Source organism: Panulirus ornatus, chromosome 46 (genome assembly GCF_036320965.1).
Source record: "Panulirus ornatus isolate Po-2019 chromosome 46, ASM3632096v1, whole genome shotgun sequence".
Lineage (NCBI taxonomy): Eukaryota > Metazoa > Arthropoda > Malacostraca > Decapoda > Palinuridae > Panulirus > Panulirus ornatus.
In genome coordinates this window covers 28,872,739-28,892,648 of record NC_092269.1, presented here as the reverse complement: position 1 = coordinate 28,892,648, position 19,910 = coordinate 28,872,739, and the positions used below count along the sequence as shown (strand labels likewise).

General features: G+C 41.9%; 1 protein-coding gene across 1 annotated transcript; it reads left to right on the top strand.

Annotated features, from left to right (window-relative positions):
- Nucleotides 1–1,557: 1,557 nt before the first annotated feature.
- LOC139763175 (uncharacterized) lies at nucleotides 1,558–19,240 on the top strand. Its single transcript, XM_071688894.1, has 2 exons — nucleotides 1,558–2,015; nucleotides 17,460–19,240. Exons 1-2 carry the CDS (start codon nucleotides 1,980–1,982, stop codon nucleotides 19,005–19,007), a joined length of 1,584 nt encoding a protein of 527 aa, XP_071544995.1. The 5' UTR covers nucleotides 1,558–1,979; the 3' UTR covers nucleotides 19,008–19,240.
- Nucleotides 19,241–19,910: the final 670 nt, after the last annotated feature.

The following is a 19,910-nucleotide window of genomic DNA, read 5'->3' as shown; positions in this document are numbered from 1 at the left end:
TGTCCGTATGTGGAGGTAAGGTCGTGTTGGGCTTGTCTGATTCTCTCTGACCTTCGTAACCTAGGACCGGGTTGGTCAGTGCCGCGTTCCTCCTGTCCACGAATAGCGGACTCGGTAGTTTGTGACGGGCTAACGACGTGTCTCATCCATTCTGAAACGGCATTAAGTCTACGTCTTAGTGGCGAGCCATCAAAGAGCTGTATGGCGGTGGTCATGCTTGTCTGGATGTTGATGACAAGTGCTTTCCCTCTAATGTCATTGGCTTCTAATTCCGTAGTCTCCTCCGATCTCTCTGCATCCAGTAATGATTTTGGTGTTGTACACTACATAATCTCCCTCGTTAGTCTCGTTCCATGTTTTTGTTGATGATATTGATTGATTCCACCTTCTTGTAAGTGGAGAGAGAGGCGATGGCTCAGGGTGGAGGTTATGTGGTGGGGGCTGACAGTCTCCAGTATTCCATCGGTGCTCATATACCACATCGGTATGATCCAAACTTCCAGATCGACCTACCATCTTGTTGTTCATTACAAGCGAACATGTTCTCGGGTTGTTGTAATATATAATCAGACTGACATCCTAGTATTCATGAATCACTTTGCACTTTCTGGCTACAATTTCTCGCACAACCTTTTCGTCCTCTCTGTATGTTGCCGTGAATGTGCTCCTGTGGTAAACTTTAATGCTGACACAAGATGTTGTTCACAGCGGAATCAAATTCCGTATTTGAATATCCCCTACGTACATAATCCTTGGCAACGGATGGTACAGGAGATCCCTCATCACATTACGTTTTCTCAAAGCTACCCTTCTAATAACTCCTTCATTTTAGATTTTGCAGAAACATTAATATACGCACCCGTGGTGCCCCATCCTTTAAATACCTCTACTCATGTGAGTTCATTTTGTGTACAGGTTGTTTTGCCTGTATGTTATGTATGGAATGACATACTTACCAGTGCGTACTATGCGAGCAAGGGGTTCTAAACTCGTGGGGTCACATCTCTCGAGTACTTATTTATTTGTCATTATTCATTGCCACAGTACAGGGAGGGAGTTTTGTACTAGCGAGGCAACATCGCTTGACCATTCTTTACTATCGGACAACTTTAAGCATCGGTAGGCCGTCCACATTCATTATTCCACCCTCCTACCACAGACGTACTTGTTTGCCAGTGTGTGTTCCACTGTTTTCCCAGAGCACTGGCCGTCCACAGCGCATAGGGTCATGGAGACCACTATGTCTCGCTTCACCTCCGTCAATAAACAGTGGAGTGCATTGTTTCCCAATACTACCGCCGAGGGGCGTTGTTTCAGAGATATGAGGACGCCTTACTTCATGGACACTTGCACGTCCTAGAATCCAAGATTGTCTCAGAAATGTCGCTGATATTCCCTTACCATACCCAGTCCCCTCAAATCCACGTCATATGTATTGTTTTCAATTACAGCTTATTCAACGCCATTCTAACATTTCATTTAATCACGAGATACTTATCTTGCTTATCAGGGTGTTTACCAGCGATCACTCACCGCTGCAATGACCATCTTCCACCGATATTCAGTTGACTGCCCGACTGCATCATGACCCAGCGTCCAGCACTGGCCATGCAACACACTGGTCACTGAACGATTGTGTGACCGTCTGACCATCACCACCACTACCCAGGGTCCTCACACCCAGCTAGCTCCACCACTACCCAGGGTTCTCACGCCTGGCCAGCACCACCACCACTACCAAGGGTCCTCACGCCTAGCCAGCATCACCACTACCTAAGGTCTTCACGCCTGGCCAGCACCACCACTACCACAGACCTCACGCCTGGCCAACACAACCAACACTACCTAGGGTCCTTACGCCTGGCCAGCAGTGTGTCTTGTCTACCTAGGATCCTCAAGCTTGGCCAGCAGTGTGTCTACCTAGGGTCTTCACGCCTGGCTAGCTGTGTGTCTACCTAGGGTCCTCACGCCTGGCCAATATGGTCATCCAGCTGCTACAATTGATAATATTGCAGGTGACATTTTTGTTTTTTCGTAGTCCACAAAATATTCGTCACATAATGACACATCTTACGCAATGTATCGAGAACCCGTTTGCTGTGCAATACCTTAATAAGATCCACATCTGAAAATGCCTATACTAATCGTCTTACTACTTCAATTCCTGCCCCATGTGTCCCGCTGAGCAAAGGAAGTCGGCCACGTCCACCGGGAGAGACTATAGTACATAAAGTGTAGTGATGTTTGTGTGTCTGTGTGAGAAGAGTGTAGGGAAATCTAGCGGTATATGTTTGGTGTCTTCACCGTGGCAGTGCATCGCAAGAATGAGGTTCTTGGATGTGTAGAGTCGGTGTTTGCAAAATGGAGGGATTGATGATGCCCAGAGAGTAGACGGCAGAGCGCGACTCGTGTTTGTCTAGGGAGTGTGCTTTCAGATAGATGTACGACTAGTGAGGTGGTATTTACGACTGAGTTTGGAAGGGGGGGTGCTTACATGATGCTTGCTGGGTCATTTCAGTTCGTATATCTTTCGTCAGTCTCTGCTGGGGTTGGGGGAATTTTTGAGTGAAGTATGAGGCAGGTAATCTTTCTCACTTCTAATTGAAAGTTGGTAGTCAGTTATGAAGTGATTTGGATGAAAGTAGTCGCACTGAATTGGGTGCCGAGCATGTTGAGATGGGACTGTATAATAAGGGTCTTTGTTTCATGGCGCAACCATTGAGTGTTCGTGGTTGCTGGGCGTCCGGTGATTGTTCTGAGTGCACTATTTGGTGAGGTTTGGAGATTCGTTATAGTTGCTTATGAGAAGACGGAAGACCAGACGGGTGAGGCATAGTTAGAGAGGAACGGATGAAACGTGTTGTATAGGATGTTGAGGGATTGGTTTTATTGGTGAAATTGAATGTTTTGAGGATATCTATATTGTGTTCATTTTCTCTCTGAGTAGTGAGTTCGTATGTGCGTCATGTATGATGTCTAGGTGAAGGTGACTGGAGGTGTGAGCTGGATTTCTTTCTGTCTCGGATTAAACGTGATTGATGACTTAGGTGAAGAAGCAGACATTCTGTTCTAAATGAGTCATTGTTCCAACTGTGATGTCTATTGTCACTAGTATTGTGCGGGATGGGGGCTGAGGTTGGTTGAACCTATCTAGGATATATCTTTTTCAGTCAGTATATATATATATATGTATATAATTTATTTATTTTTATTTTGCTTTGTCGCTATCTCCCGCGTCTGCGAGGTAGCGCAAGGAAACAGACGAAAGAAATGGCCCAACCCACCCCCATACACATGTATATACATACACGTCCACACACGCAAATATACATACCTATACATCTCAATGTACACATATATATACACACACAGACATATACATATATACACATGTACATAATTCATACTGTCTGCCTTTATTTATTCCCATCGCCACCTCGCCACACATGGAATAACATCCCCCTCCCCCCTCATGTGTGCGAGGTAGCACTAGGAAAAGACAACAAAGGCCACATTCGTTCACACTCACTCTCTAGCTGTCATGCAATAATGCCCGAAACCACAGCTCCCTTTCCACATCCAGGCCCCACACAACTTTCCATGGTTTACCCTAGACGCTTCACATGCCCTGATTCAATCCATTGACAGCACGTCGACCCCGGTATACCACATCGATCCATTTCACTCTATTCCTTGCACGCCTTTCACCCTCCTGCATGTTCAGGCCCCGATCACTCAAAATCTTTTTCACTCCATCTTTCCACCTCCAATTTGGTCTCCCACTTCTCCTCATTCCCTCCACCTCCGACACATATATCCTCTTGGTCAATCTTTCCTCACTCATTCTCTCCATGTGCCCAAACCATTTCAAAACACCCTCCTCTGCTCTCTCAACCATGCTCTTTTTATTTCTACACATCTCTCTTACCCTTACGTTACTAACTCGATCAACCACCTCACACCACATATTGTCCTCAAACATCTCATTTCCAGCACATCCACCCTCCTCCGCACAACTCTATCCATAGCCCACGCCTCGCAACCATACAACATTGTTGGAGCCACTATTCCTTAAAACATACCCATTTTTGCTTTCCGAGATAATGTTCTCGACTTCCACACATTCTTCAAGGCTCCCAGGACTTTCGCCCCCTCCCCCACCCTATGATTCACTTCCGCGTCCATGGTTCCATCCGCTGCCAGATCCACTCCAAGATATCTAAAACACTTTACTTCCTCTAGTTTTTCTCCATTCAAACTTACCTCCCAATTGGCTTGACCCTCAACCCTACTGTACCTAATAACCTTGCTCTTATTCACATTTACTCTTAACTTTCTTCTTTCACACACTTTACCAAACTCAGTCACCAGCTTCTGCAGTTTCTCACATGAATCAGCCACCAGGGCTGTATCATCAGCGAACAACAACTGACTCACTTCCCAAGCTCTCTCATCCACAACAGACTTCATACTTGCCCCTCTTTCCAAAACTCTTGCATTCACCTCCCTAACAACCCCATCCATAAACAAATTAAACAACCATGGAGACATCACACACCCCTGTCGCAAACCTACATTCACTGAGAACCAATCACTTTCCTCTCTTCCTACACGTACACATGCCTTACATCCTCGATAAAAACTTTTCACTGCTTCTAACAACTTGCCTCCCACACCATATATTCTTAGTACCTTCCACAGAGCATCTCTATCAACTCTATCATATGCCTTCTCCAGATCCATAAATGCTACATACAAATCCATTTGCTTTTCTAAGTATTTCTCACATACATTCTTCAAAGCAAACACCTGATCCACACATCCCCTACCACTTCTGAAACCACATTGCTCTTCCCCAATCTGATGCTCTGTACATGCCTTCACCCTCACAATCAATACCCTCCCATATAATTTACCAGGAATACTCAACAAACTTATACCTCTGTAATTTGAGCACTCACTCTTATCCCCTTTCCATTTGTACAATGGCACTATGCAAGCATTCCGCCAATCCTCAGGCACCTCACCATGAATCATACATACATTAAATAACCTTACCAACCAGTCAACAATACAATCACCCCCTTTTTTAATAAATTCCACTGCAATACCATCCAAACCTTCTGCCTTGCCGGCTTTCATCTTCCACAAAGCTTCTACTACCTCTTCTCTGTTTACCAAATCATTTTCCCTAACCCTCTCACTTTGCACACCACCTCGACCTAAACACCCTATATCTGCCAATCGGACAATCGGATGTTTGCCAAATGGCGTCCTAGCTTCTTCTCTTCGATGTATATCAACTGACTTATATTTCTATTTTTTGTCTCCCCTGATGATGTGATCATTACACGAAAGTGCACTTGGGAACTTATCGTGTTTCATTTTCCTCGTGGACTTATAGGAATATATATATATATATATATATATATATATATATATATATATATATATATATATATATATATATATATATATATATATATATATATATATATATATATATAAATATATATATATATATATATATATATATATATATATATATATATATATATATATATATATATATATATATATATATATATATATAAATATATATATATATATATATTTATATATATATATATATATATATATATATATATATATATATATATATATATATATGTGGTAGAGGATGTGTGGATCAGGTGTTTGCTTTGAAGAATGTATGTGAGAAATACTTAGAAAAGCAAATGGATTTGTATGTAGCATTTATGGATCTGGAGAAGGCATATGATAGAGTTGATAGAGATGCTCTGTGGAAGGTATTAAGAATATATGGTGTGGGAGGCAAGTTGTTAGAAGCAGTGAAAAGTTTTTATCGAGGATGTAAGGCATGTGTACGTGTAGGAAGAGAGGAAAGTGATTGGTTCTCAGTGAATGTAGGTTTGCGGCAGGGGTGTGTGATGTCTCCATGGTTGTTTAATTTGTTTATGGATGGGGTTGTTAGGGAGGTAAATGCAAGAGTCCTGGAAAGAGGGGCAAGTATGAAGTCTGTTGGGGATGAGAGAGCTTGGGAAGTGAGTCAGTTGTTGTTCGCTGATGATACAGCGCTGGTGGCTGATTCATGTGAGAAACTGCAGAAGCTGGTGACTGAGTTTGGTAAAGTGTGTGGAAGAAGAAAGTTAAGAGTAAATGTGAATAAGAGCAAGGTTATTAGGTACAGTAGGGTTGAGGGTCAAGTCAATTGGGAGGTGAGTTTGAATGGAGAAAAACTGGAGGAAGTGAAGTGTTTTAGATATCTGGGAGTGGATCTGTCAGCGGATGGAACCATGGAAGCGGAAGTGGATCATAGGGTGGGGGAGGGGGCGAAAATTTTGGGAGCCTTGAAAAATGTGTGGAAGTCGAGAACATTATCTCGGAAAGCAAAAATGGGTATGTTTGAAGGAATAGTGGTTCCAACAATGCTGTATGGTTGCGAGGCGTGGGCTATGGATAGAGTTGTGCGCAGGAGGATGGATGTGCTGGAAATGAGATGTTTGAGGACAATGTGTGGTGTGAGGTGGTTTGATCGAGTAAGTAACGTAAGGGTAAGAGAGATGTGTGGAAATAAAAAGAGCGTGGTTGAGAGAGCAGAAGAGGGTGTTTTGAAATGGTTTGGGCACATGGAGAGAATGAGTGAGGAAAGATTGACCAAGAGGATATATGTGTCGGAGGTGGAGGGAACGAGGAGAAGAGGGAGACCAAATTGGAGGTGGAAAGATGGAGTGAAAAAGATTTTGTGTGATCGGGGCCTGAACATGCAGGAGGGTGAAAGGAGGGCAAGGAATAGAGTGAAATGGAGCGATGTGGTATACAGGGGTTGACGTGCTGTCAGTGGATTGAATCAAGGCATGTGAAGCGTCTGGGGTAAACCATGGAAAGCTGTGTAGGTATGTATATTTGCGTGTGTGGACGTGTGTATGTACATGTGTATGGGGGGGGGTTGGGCCATTTCTTTCGTCTGTTTCCTTGCGCTACCTCGCAAACGCGGGAGACAGCGACAAAGTATAAAAAAAAAAAAAAAAAAAAAAAAAAAAAATATATATATATATATATATATATATATATATATATATATATATATATATATATATATATATATATATATATATATATATATATATATATATATATATATATATATATATATGCATATATCACTTGTTTAACTCTTAAGGGAACATTGGCCCACAATGACTGATGTGCTGACTTTTCCATACTAGTTAGATATCCAACTGATTTATTGTGCCATTATTATCCTTTTCTTACACCAGGAAGGTGCAGGAAAATTTCTACTCTCCTCATTACCCTTACTACCACCATTATAAATGCTTGGCCATTGACCATTAGTTTACACATTCTTAGTTACCCTGTGGAAAATACATAGGTTGTTGGATGACCAAAGTGATGAAGACAAAAATATATATATATCAGTTTGTTAGGAAAGTGAAGAAGAATAGCAAGAGGAATGTGAAGAAATAAATGACCGAGAGAGTGATTTTTAGTAGAATTCAGTAAGAAGGAGGGGAGCCTGCAAGGGAAGGGTCCTCACCAACCTTGTGCTTGTGATAGATATTAACTTAAAGGTGAGCCTGATTTTCTGTCACTGTGATCATGGGGCAACAAAGGATTTTGGTAATAGATGATAGGTAAAGGATTAGAATATTTTCAAAGAATAATACCCCCAATATCATTCTCACATATATGCCTGCCATTTGTTATTTCAACACTTAGTTGTAATGAGCATGTAATACGATATTTTGAAATATATCTATGTTAGAAGGCGACTAAAAGGTGAGGGAGCGGGGGGCTGGAAATCCTCCCCTCTCATTATTTTTTTTACTTTTCCAAAAGAAGGGACAGAGAAGGGGGCCAGGTGAGGATATTCCCTCAAAGGCCCAGTTCTCTGTTCTTAACGCTACCTCGCTAACGCGGGAAATGGCGAATACTTTGAATATATATATATATATATATATATATATATATATATATATATATATATATATATATATATATATATATATATATATATATATATATATATATATATATATATATAAGCAAAAATGGGTATGTTTGAAGGAATAGTGGTTCCAACAATGTTGTATGGTTGCGAGGCGTGGGCTATGGATAGAGTTGTGCGCAGGAGGATGGATGTGCTGGAAATGAGATGTTTGAGGACAATGTGTGGTGTGAGGTGGTTTGATCGAGTAAGTAACGTAAGGGTAAGAGAGATGTGTGGAAATAAAAAGAGCGTGGTTGAGAGAGCAGAAGAGGGTGTTTTGAAATGGTTTGGGCACATGGAGAGAATGAGTGAGGAAAGATTGACCAAGAGGATATATGTGTCGGAGGTGGAGGGAACGAGGAGAAGAGAGAGACCAAATTGGAGGTGGAAAGATGGAGTGAAAAAGATTTTGTGTGATCGGGGCCTGAACATGCAGGAGGGTGAAAGGAGGGCAAGGAATAGAGTGAATTGGAGCGATGTGGTATACCGGGGTTGACGTGCTGTCAGTGGATTGAATCAAGGCATGTGAAGCGTCTGGGGTAAACCATGGAAAGCTTTGTAGGTATGTATATTTGCGTGTGTGGACGTATGTATATACATGTGTATGGGGGTGGGTTGGGCCATTTCTTTCGTCTGTTTCCTTGCGCTACCTCGCAAACGCGGGAGACAGCGACAAAGCAAAAAAAAAAAATATATATAATTGGTATACATGGGGTGTTCAGTGTTGTAAATGGAAATGGTGAAGAGCTTGTAGATTTATGTGCTGAAAAAGGACTGGTGATTGGGAATACCTGGTTTAAAAAGCGAGATATACATAAGTATACGTATGTAAGTAGGAGAGATGGCCAGAGAGCGCTATTGGATTACGTGTTAATTGATAGGCGCGCGAAAGAGAGACTTTTGGATGTTAATGTGCTGAGAGGTGCAACTGGAGGGATGTCTAATCATTATCTTGTGGAGGCTAAGGTGAAGATTTGTGGGGGTTTTCAGAAAAGAAGAGTGAATGTTGGGTTGAAGAGGGTGGTGAGAATAAGTGAGCTTGGGAAGGAGACTTGTGTGAGGAAGTACCAGGAGAGACTGAGTACAGAATGGAAAAAGGTGAGAACAATGGAAGTAAGGGGAGTGGGGGAGGAATGGGATGTATTTAGGGAATCAGAGATGGATTACGCAAAAGATGCTTGTGGCATGAGAAGAGTGGGAGGTGGGTTGATTGGAAAGGGTAGTGAGTGGTGGGATGAAGAAGTAAGATTATTAGTGAAAGAGAAGAGAGAGGCATTTGGACGATTTTTGCAGGGAAAAAATGCAATTGAGTGGGAGATGTATAAAAGAAAGAGACAGGAGGTCAAGAGAAAGGTGCAAGAGGTGAAAAAGAGGGCAAATGAGAGTTGGGGTGAGAGAGTATCATTAAATTTTAGGGAGAATAATAAGATGTTCTGGAAGGAGGTAAATAAAGTGCGTAAGACAAGGGAGCAAATGGGAACTTCAGTGAAGGGCGCAAATGGGTAGGTGATAACAAGAAGTGGTGATGTGAGAAGGAGATGGAGTGAGTATTTTGAAGGTTTGTTGAATCTGTTTGATGATAGAGTGGCAGATATAGGGTGTTTTGGTCGAGGTGGTGTGCAAAGTGAGAGGGTTAGGGAAAATGATTTGGTAAACAGAGAAAAAGTAGTAAAAGCTTTGCGGAAGATGAAAGCCGGCAAGGCAGCAGGTTTGGATGGTATTGCAGTGGAATCTATTAAAAAAGGGGGTGACTGTATTGTTGACTGGTTGGTAAGGTTATTTAATGTATGTATGACTCATGGTGAGGTGCCTGAGGATTGGCGGAATGCGTGCATAGTGCCATTGTACAAAGGCAAAGGGGATAAGAGTGAGTGCTCAAATTACAGAGGTGTAAGTTTGTTGAGTATTCCTGGTAAATTATATGGGAGGGTATTGATTGTGAGGGTGAAGGCATGTACAGAGCATCAGATTGGGGAAGAGCAGTGTGGTTTCAGAAGTGGTAGAGGATGTGTGGATCAGGTGTTTGCTTTGAAGAATGTATGTGAGGAATACTTAGAAAAGCAAATGATTTGTATGTAGCATTTATGGATCTGGAGAAGGCATATGATAGAGTTGATAGAGATGCTCTGTGGAAGGTATTAAGAATATATGGTGTGGGAGGCAAGTTGTTAGAAGCAATGAAAAGTTTTTATCGAGGATGTAAGGCATGTGTACGTGTAGGAAGAGAGGAAAGTGATTGGTTCTCAGTGAATGTAGGTTTGCGGCAGGGGTGTGTGATGTCTCCATGGTTGTTTAATTTGTTTATGGATGGGGTTGTTAGGGAGGTGAATGCAAGAGTTTTGGAAAGAGGGGCAAGTATGAAGTCTGTTGTGAATGAGAGAGCTTGGGAAGTGAGTCAGTTGTTGTTCGCTGATGATACAGCGCTGGTGGCTGATTCATGTGAGAAACTGCAGAAGCTGGTGACTGAGTTTGGTAAAGTGTGTGAATGAAGAAAGTTAAGAGTAAATGTGAATAAGAGCAAGGTTATTAGGTACAGAAGGGTTGAGGGTCAAGTCAATTAGGAGGTAAGTTTGAATGGAGAAAAACTAGAGGAAGTAAAGTGTTTTAGATATCTGGGAGTGGATCTGGCAGCGGATGGAACCATGGAAACGGAAGTGAATCATAGGGTGGGGGAGGGGGCGAAAATCCTGGGAGCCTTGAAGAATGTGTGGAAGTCGAGAACATTATCTCGGAAAGCAAAAATGGGTATGTTTGAAGGAATAGTGGTTCCAACAATGTTGTATGGTTGCGAGGCGTGGGCTATGGATAGAGTTGTGCGCAGGAGGGTGGATGTGCTGGAAATGAGATGTTTGAGGACAATGTGTGGTGTGAGGTGGTTTGATCGAGTAAGTAATGTAAGGGTAAGAGAGATGTGTGGAAATAAAAAGAGCGTGGTTGAGAGAGCAGAAGAGGGTGTTTTGAAATGGTTTGGTCACATGGAGAGAATGAGTGAGGAAAGATTGACCAAGAGGATATATGTGTCGGAGGTGGAGGGAACGAGGAGAAGCGGGAGACCAAATTGGAGGTGGAAAGATGGAGTGAAAAAGATTTTGTGTGATCGGGGCCTGAACATGCAGGAGGGTAAAAGGAGGGCAAGGAATAGAGTGAATTGGATCGATGTGGTATACCGGGGTTGACGTGCTGTCAGTGGATTGAATCAGGGCATGTGAAGCGTCTGGGGTAAACCATGGAAAGTTGTGTGGGGCCTGGATGTGGAAAGGGAGCTGTGGTTTCGGGCATTATTGCATGACAGCTAGAGAGTGAGTGTGAACGAATGTGGCCTTTGTTGTCTTTTCCTAGTGCTACCTCGCACACATGAGGGTGGAGGGGGATGGTATTCCATGTGTGGCGAGGTGGCGATGGAAATGAATAAAGGCAGACAGTGTGAATTGTGTGCATGGGCATATATGTATATGTCTGTGTGTGTATATATATATGTGTACATTGAGATGTATAGGTATGTATATTTGCGTGTGTGGACGTGTATGTATATACATTGTGTATGGGGGTGGGTTGGGCCATTTCTTTCGTCTATTTCCTTGCGCTACCTCGCAAACGCGGGAGACAGCGACAAAGCAAAATAATAGAAAATATATATATATATATATATATATATATATATATATATATATATATATATATATATATATATATATATATATATATATATATGAAGAACTGAAACTGTTCTTGAAAGGTAAAGGTTCTCTAATCAAAAGTTTTTCATCTTTGTCCCCTTCATTGCTATATATGTACGGACTTATCAAAACACATAAACCAAATGTTCTAGCAAGGCCCATTGTGGGTTCAGTGGCTTCCATCGCAAATGAATTATCAAAGTGGTTAGTTTCTTTATCAAGCCCATTAATGGCGATGATATCACATTCTAATATCATATACAATGTAAGATTACATAACATGCTCAATAATATCAATGTTGATGTTTCATCTCTGTTCACAAGAGTTCCAGTTGATGACATCTTAGAATATTTAGTTGAAGTCTTGAATGATATTCATCCACCTGTTCTTATTGAATTGATAAAATTGTGTATAAACGACTGTGTATTTCAATCCAATGGAGAACATTTTGCTCAGAAAATTATTATGGCAATGGGTAACCATCTTTCACCTGTATTAAGTAATATTTACATGGAATTTTTTGAAACAAAGTTACTAAAGTACATATTACCCTCGAAAGCAATGTGGTTTGGTATGCAGATGTTCTCTGTGTTTTGCCAACAAATGACAATTCACAAACATTTCTCCCTTTACTTAACAATTCAGCACCTTCCTTCAACTTTACAGTAGAAATTGAAAATAATGGTATGTTACTATTTTTAGATTGCATGATCCATGATCCATAAGGATAAAAACATGTCTAAGTTTAGCATATACAGAAAACCTACCAATGTATGCTCATATATCCATCACTACTCACCTCAATATGACAGAGTTAAATCATCATCATTTAGTCTATGGTTGAGAACATATTCTATTGGATCCAAGTTAAATCATAGTAGGTCTTTCATTGATAAATCCCCTAAGTTCGCAAAGAAATCATTATATAGAGATAAACCCAAACCTCACCTTGTCAGCAAGTACATTTCAGTCCTCCCTTTTAGTAATAATCTTATCTTACTTCCCATGTTGCTAAAATCTTTAAATATAAATGTTGTACTTATCAACAACAATACTACAAAGAATATCTTAGTCAGGAAATTATGCAAGATAACTAATTTCTGCAGGATATCTTTATAGAGTACCATGTAAAAATTGTAATATGCTTTATGTTCGGCAGACTGGTAAGGATCTTTCTGTTAGACTTAAGCAACATGAATATGACATATAAACAGAGAGAGAATCAATTCCATAGTTTAACATGTTAAAAATAATGATAATTGTATTAACAAGAGTAATGCCATCTCAGTCATTAACTCTAACTCCTGTTATACGAGAAGAATCATTGAATCTGTTATCGACATTAATACTAGTAAAGGTCCATTCAAATTAGCTACCTTCATAGTTGGTAAAATGTGTAAACAGTCCCCTTTCTTGTCCACACACTAGAATTCTATGACATACATGTTGGCAGACTTGAACGCACCCGACCTCCATTCGGGTAGTCACTTGTTTACCAAATGGTGTCCTAGCTACGACCCTTCGTTCTTTATCAACTGACTGTTATATTCCTTTCTTCGAGCTGCCCATATGATGTGCTCATACAGGAAAGTGCACTTGTGAACTTATCGTGTTTTATTTCCCAGTGGAAGAAAGAGAATTTACTTGATCACTTGCTCATTTGTGATTCATTTCTAATGTATATATATATATATATATATATATATATATATATATATATATATATATATATATATATATATATATATATATTTTTTTTTTTTTTTATACTTTGTCGCTGTCTCCCGCGTTTGCGAGGTAGCGCAAGGAAACAGACGAAAGAAATGGCCCACCCCCCCCCCATAGACATGTATATACATACGTCCACACACGCAAATATACATACCTACACAGCTTTCCATGGTTTACCCCAGACGCTTCACATGCCTTGATTCAATCCACTGACAGCACGTCAACCCCTGTATACCACATCGCTCCAATTCACTCTATTCCTTGCCCTCCTTTCACCCTCCTGCATGTTCAGGCCCCGATCACACAAAATCTTTTTCACTCCATCTTTCCACCTCCAATTTGGTCTCCCTCTTCTCCTTGTTCCCTCCACCTCCGACACATATATCCTCTTGGTCAATCTTTCCTCACTCATTCTCTCCATGTGCCCAAACCACTTCAAAACACCCTCTTCTGCTCTCTCAACCACGCTCTTTTTATTTCCACACATCTCTCTTACCCTTACGTTACTCACTCGATCAAACCACCTCACACCACACATTGTCCTCAAACATCTCATTTCCAGCACATCCATCCTCCTGCGCACAACTCTATCCATAGCCCACGCCTCGCAACCATACAACATTGTTGGAACCACTATTCCTTCAAACATACCCATTTTTGCTTTCCGAGATAATGTTCTCGACTTCCACACATTTTTCAAGGCTCCCAAAATTTTCGCCCCCTCCCCCACCCTATGATCCACTTCCGCTTCCATGGTTCCATCCGCTGCCAGATCCACTCCCAGATATCTAAAACACTTCACTTCCTCCAGTTTTTCTCCATTCAAACTCACCTCCCAATTGACTTGACCCTCAACCCTACTGTACCTAATAACCTTGCTCTTATTCACATTTACTCTTAACTTTCTTCTTCCACACACTTTACCAAACTCAGTCACCAGCTTCTGCAGTTTCTCACATGAATCAGCCACCAGCGCTGTATCATCAGCGAACAACAACTGACTCACTTCCCAAGCTCTCTCATCCCCAACAGACTTCATACTTGCCCCTCTTTCCAGGACTCTTGCATTTACCTCCCTAACAACCCCATCCATAAACAAATTAAACAACCATGGAGACATCACACACCCCTGCCGCAAACCTACATTCACTGAGAACCAATCACTTTCCTCTCTTCCTACACGTACACATACCTTACATCCTCGATAAAAACTTTTCACTGCTTCTAACAACTTGCCTTCCACACCATATATTCTTAATACCTTCCACAGAGCATCTCTATCAACTCTATCATATGCCTTCTCCAGATCCATAAATGCTACATACATATATATATATATATATATATATATATATATATATATATATATATATATATATATATATATATATATATATATATATATATATATATATATATAGCTAATGGGGAGGTAATAACAAGTAGTGGTGATGTGAGAAGCAGATGGAGTGAGTATTATGAAGGTTTGTTGAATGCGTTAGATGATATATAGGGTGTTTTGGTGGTGGTGTGCGGAGTGCGAGGGTCAGAGAAGAGGTAGTGAAAGCTTTGCATTTCCAGAAAATGAAAGCCGGCAAGGCGGCGGGTTTAGATGCTACTGCAATGGAATTTATCAAAAAAGGGGTAACTGTGTTGTTGACTGGTTGGTGAGGATATTCAATATATGCATGGCTCGTGGTGAAGTGCTTGAGGATTGGCGGAATGCATGCACAGTGCCATTGAACAAAGGCAAAGGGGATGAAGGTGAGTGCTCCAATTACAGAGTTTGTTGAATATTCCTGGAAACTCATATGGGAGGGTATTGATTGAGAGGGTGAAGGCATGTACAGAGCATCAGATTGGGGAAGAGCAGTGTGGTTTCAGAAGTGGTAGAGAAAGTGTGGATCAGGTGTTTGATTTGAAGAATGTATGTGAGAAATACTTAGAAAAGCAAATGGACTTGTATGTAGCATTTATGGATCTGGAGAAGGCATATAATAGAGTTGATAGAGATGCTCTGTGGAAGGCATTAAGAATATATGGTGTGGGAGGCAAGTTGCTAGAAGCAGTGAAAAGTTTTTATCGATGATGTAAGGCATACGTACAAGTAGGAAGAGAGGAAAGTGATTGGTTCCTAGTGAATGTCGGTTTGCGGCAGGGGTGTGTGATGTCTCTATGGCTGTTTAATTTCTTTATGGATGGGGTTATTAGGGAGGTGAATGCAATAGTTTTGGAGAGAGGGGCAAGTATGCAGTCTGTTGATTCATGGTGAGGTGCCTGAGGATTGGAGGAATGCTTGCATAGTGCCATTGTACAAAGATAAAGGGGATAAGAGTGAGTGCTCAAATTACAGAGGTATAAGTTTGTTGAGTATTCCTGGTAAATTATATGGTAGGGTATTGATTGAAAGGGTGAAGGCATGTATAGAGCATCAGATTGGGGAGGAGCAGTGTGGTTTCAGAAGTGGTAGAGGATGTGTGGATCAGGTGTTTGCTTTGAAGAATGTATGTGAGAAATACTTAGAAAAACAAATGGATTTGTATGTAGCATTTACGAAAGTTGATAGAGATGCTCTGTGGAAGGTATTAAGAATATATGGTGTGGGAGGCAAGTTGTTAGAAGCAGTGAAAAGTTTTTATCGAGGATGTAAGGCATGTGTACGGGTAGGAAGAGAGGAAAGTGCTTGGTTCTCAGTGAATGTAGGTTTGCGACAGGGGTGTGCGGTGTCTCCATGGTTGTTTAATTTGTTTATGGATAGGGTTGTTAGGGAGGTGAATGCAAGAGTTTTGGAAAGAGGAGCAAGTATGCAGTCTGTTGGGGATGAGAGAGCTTGGCTAGTGAGTCAGTTGTTGTTCGCTGATGATACAGCGCTGGTGGCTGATTCATGTGAGAAACTGCAGAAGCTGGTGACTGAGTTTGGTAAAGTGTGTGAAAGAAGAAAGTTGAGAGTAATTGTGAATAAGAGCAAGGTTATCAGGTACAGTAGGGTTGAGGGTCAAGTCAACTGGGACGTAAGTTTGAATGGAGAAAAACTGGAGGAAGTGAAGTGTTTTAGATATCTGGGAGTGGATTTGGCAGCGGATGGGACTATGGAAGCGGAAGTGAATCATAGGGTTGGGGAGGGGGCGAAAATTCTGGGAGCCTTGAAGAATGTGTGGAAGTCGAGAACATTATCTCGGAAAGCAAAAATGGGTATATTTGAAGGAATAGTGGTTCCAACAATATTGTATGGTTGCGAGGCGTGGGCTATGGATAGAATTGTGCGCGGGAGAGTGGATGTGCTGGAAATGAGATGTTTGAGGACAATATGTGGTTTGAGGTGGTTTTTATCGAGTAAGTAATAATAGGGTAAGAGAGATGTGTGGCAATAAAAAGAGTGTTGTTGAGAGAGCAGAAGAGGGTGTTTTGAAATGGTTTGGTCACATGGAGAGAATGAGTGAGGAAAGATTGACCAAGAGGATATATGTGTCGGAGGTGGAGGGAACGAGGAGAAGTGGGAGACCTAATTGGAGGTGGAAAGATGGAGTGAAAAAGATTTTGAGTGATCGGGGCCTCAACATGCAGGAGGGTGAAAGGCGTGCAAGGAATAGAGTGAATTGGAACGATATGGTATACCGGGGTTGACGTGCTGTCAATGGATTGAACCAGGGCATGTGAAGCGTCTGGGGTAAACCATGGAAAGTTGTGTGGGGCCTGGATGTGGAAAGGGAGCTGTGGTTTCGGGCATTATTGCATGACAGCTGGAGAGTGAGTGTGAACGAATGGGGCCTTTGTTGTCTTTTCCTAGCGCTACCTCGCACACATGAGGGGGGAGGGGGATGGTATTCCATGTGTGGCGAGGTGGCGATATATATATATATATATATATATATATATATATATATATATATATATATATATATATATATATATATATATATATATATATATATATATATATATATATATATATATATATATTAACCCTTTCCCATGGAGAAATTTTCTTCATTAAAGACTTACACGTTTTGTCTTCCAGGGCTTGGCAGGAGCAGTTCCTGACCTCAACTGTTCACTACACCTCTCCTGCCATCCGGACGACCTCGTGCCCCATCCCTGGGACTGTCACCTCTACCATGTGTGCCTGGCTCGTGGCGTCCCCGACTTCACCACACAACGTTGTCCCCTCGGCCAATACTTCGACCCTACTGGCAGGACGTGCGTCCAGGAAGAGAGTCCCTGTGCCCCGGCGTGTCCTCACCCCTGCCACTGTGACCTACTCGGCAGGGGACGTGTGGTGCACGACGAGCACAGGTGCCAACAAGGTAGACTGCTTCATATGGAGTCGAACCAATGCATCGACACATCCTGTTTGAAATTCTGTTCACATAAAGCCGGTCTGGCCGTGACGGGAACTGATACAGGTGCAATAGCCTCCAGCAAGTCCTTAAACAGGACAATCAGGGAATGCTACTTCACCTGCCACGGTGATTTCAGCACATATGCCGACACCAGCAACTGCACCAGGTACTACGTCTGTTATCCTGGTAACGTAGGCATCCCTGAGTCCTGTCCAGCTGACCGTCCGTACTACAGCGGCACATATTGCACCTCTGACGTTACTCAGTGTTGTGCTGGTCAGGTAAAGAAACACAGTGACACAGACACAGCCTCACATCAGTCCACAGAAAAGAGTTTCAGAAAATGTTACTTCATCTGCCACGGTGATTTCAGCGCATATGCCGACCACAGTAACTGTAGTAAATACTATAGATGTTATCCTAATGGTGTAGGAATTCCGGAGTCTTGTCCACCTGACCGTCCTTACTTCAACGGGGTAGAATGCATTTCAGACAGTACTCAGTGTTGTGGACAACCTCCATCATCTACTGAAACTACTGGAACTTCGAGTACGATTAAAACACCATCTATCGAGCCTCATACTACGACTACAACACCGTCTACACAGTCTTCTACAACAACAACCACAACCACAACTGCTCCGAGCGTAAGTTGTCTGCTGGAACCAGACTGCCGTGACAAACCGATGGGCTCCGCAGTTCCAGATCCAAACAATTGCCTGAGGTACTACGTCTGCCTGGGTGACAACATAGCCACAGAAGACTCGTTCCCTTGCCAACCGGGACTCTACTTCAACCCAGAGACAAACAAGTGTCACCTGATTGAGGGTGACACGTACCTGTGCCTGCCACCTTGTACCTCAATGTGCTCCTATTCTTGCCTCGACAGCGAGTGGATCTTCGACCCCAAGAATTGCAGTAGATACTATCTCTGTTACCAGGGTTCGACGGTTCATCTCTCTTGTTCGACCTCGCGACCCTACTTCGACGGTCAAGCCTGCACTGCACACCCAGATTCTTGCTGCTTCTACCCTTGTCCACCTTACTGTCCCTACCAGGGTAAGATGGTGCCTCATGGTAAGGACTGTCACAAGTACTATATATGTTTAGACGTCGGGTTCCCTACGAACATCAGCCTTATCACCTGTAGGAACAACGAGGTGTTCGATCACGTGACGGGTCAGTGCTCCCCGACCGCCGAGTGTATTCAACTGTGTGAGGATTAACTGGTCGAACAGGTGACGAGGTTTACAACGAAGTTTCCACTCCGCTCAGCCACCCTCGCCAATATGGCGGTTGCCTTCGTCAGCTGTGGATCATGCGGGCCCGAGTTTCAAACCTGGGACGGATATATATGTCTTAATATGTAATCACATGTTCATATATATATATATATATATATATATATATATATATATATATATATTTATATTTTTTTATTATACTTTGTCGCTGTCTCCCGCGTTTGCGAGGTAGCGCATGGAAACAGACGAAAGAAATGGCCCAACCCCCCCCCATACACATGTATATACATACGTCCACACACGCAAATATATATATATATATATATATATATATATATATATATATATATATATATATATATATATATATATATATATATATATATATATATATATATATATATATGGTAAAGTGTGTGACAGAAGAAAGTTAAGAGTAAATGTGAATAAGAGCAAGGTTATTAGGTACAGTAGGGTTGAGGGTCAAGTCAATTGGGAGGTAAGTTTAAATGGAGAAAAACTGGAGGAAGTAGAGTGTGTTAGATATCTGGGAGTGGATCTGGCAGCGGATGGAACCATGGAAGCGGAAGTGGATCATAGGGTGGGGGAGGGGGCGAAAATCCTGGGAGCCTTGAAGAACGTGTGGAAGTCGAGAACATTACCTCGGAAAGCAAAAATGGGTATGTTTGAAGGAATAGTGGTTCCAACAATGTTGTATGGTTGCGAGGCGTGGGCTATGGATAGAGTTGTGCGCAGGAGGATGGATGTGCTGGAAATGAGATGTTTGAGGACAATGTGTAGTGTGAGGTGGTTTGATCGAGTAAGTAACGTAAGGGTAAGAGAGATGTGTGGAAATAAAAAGAGCGTGGTTGAGAGAGCAGAAGA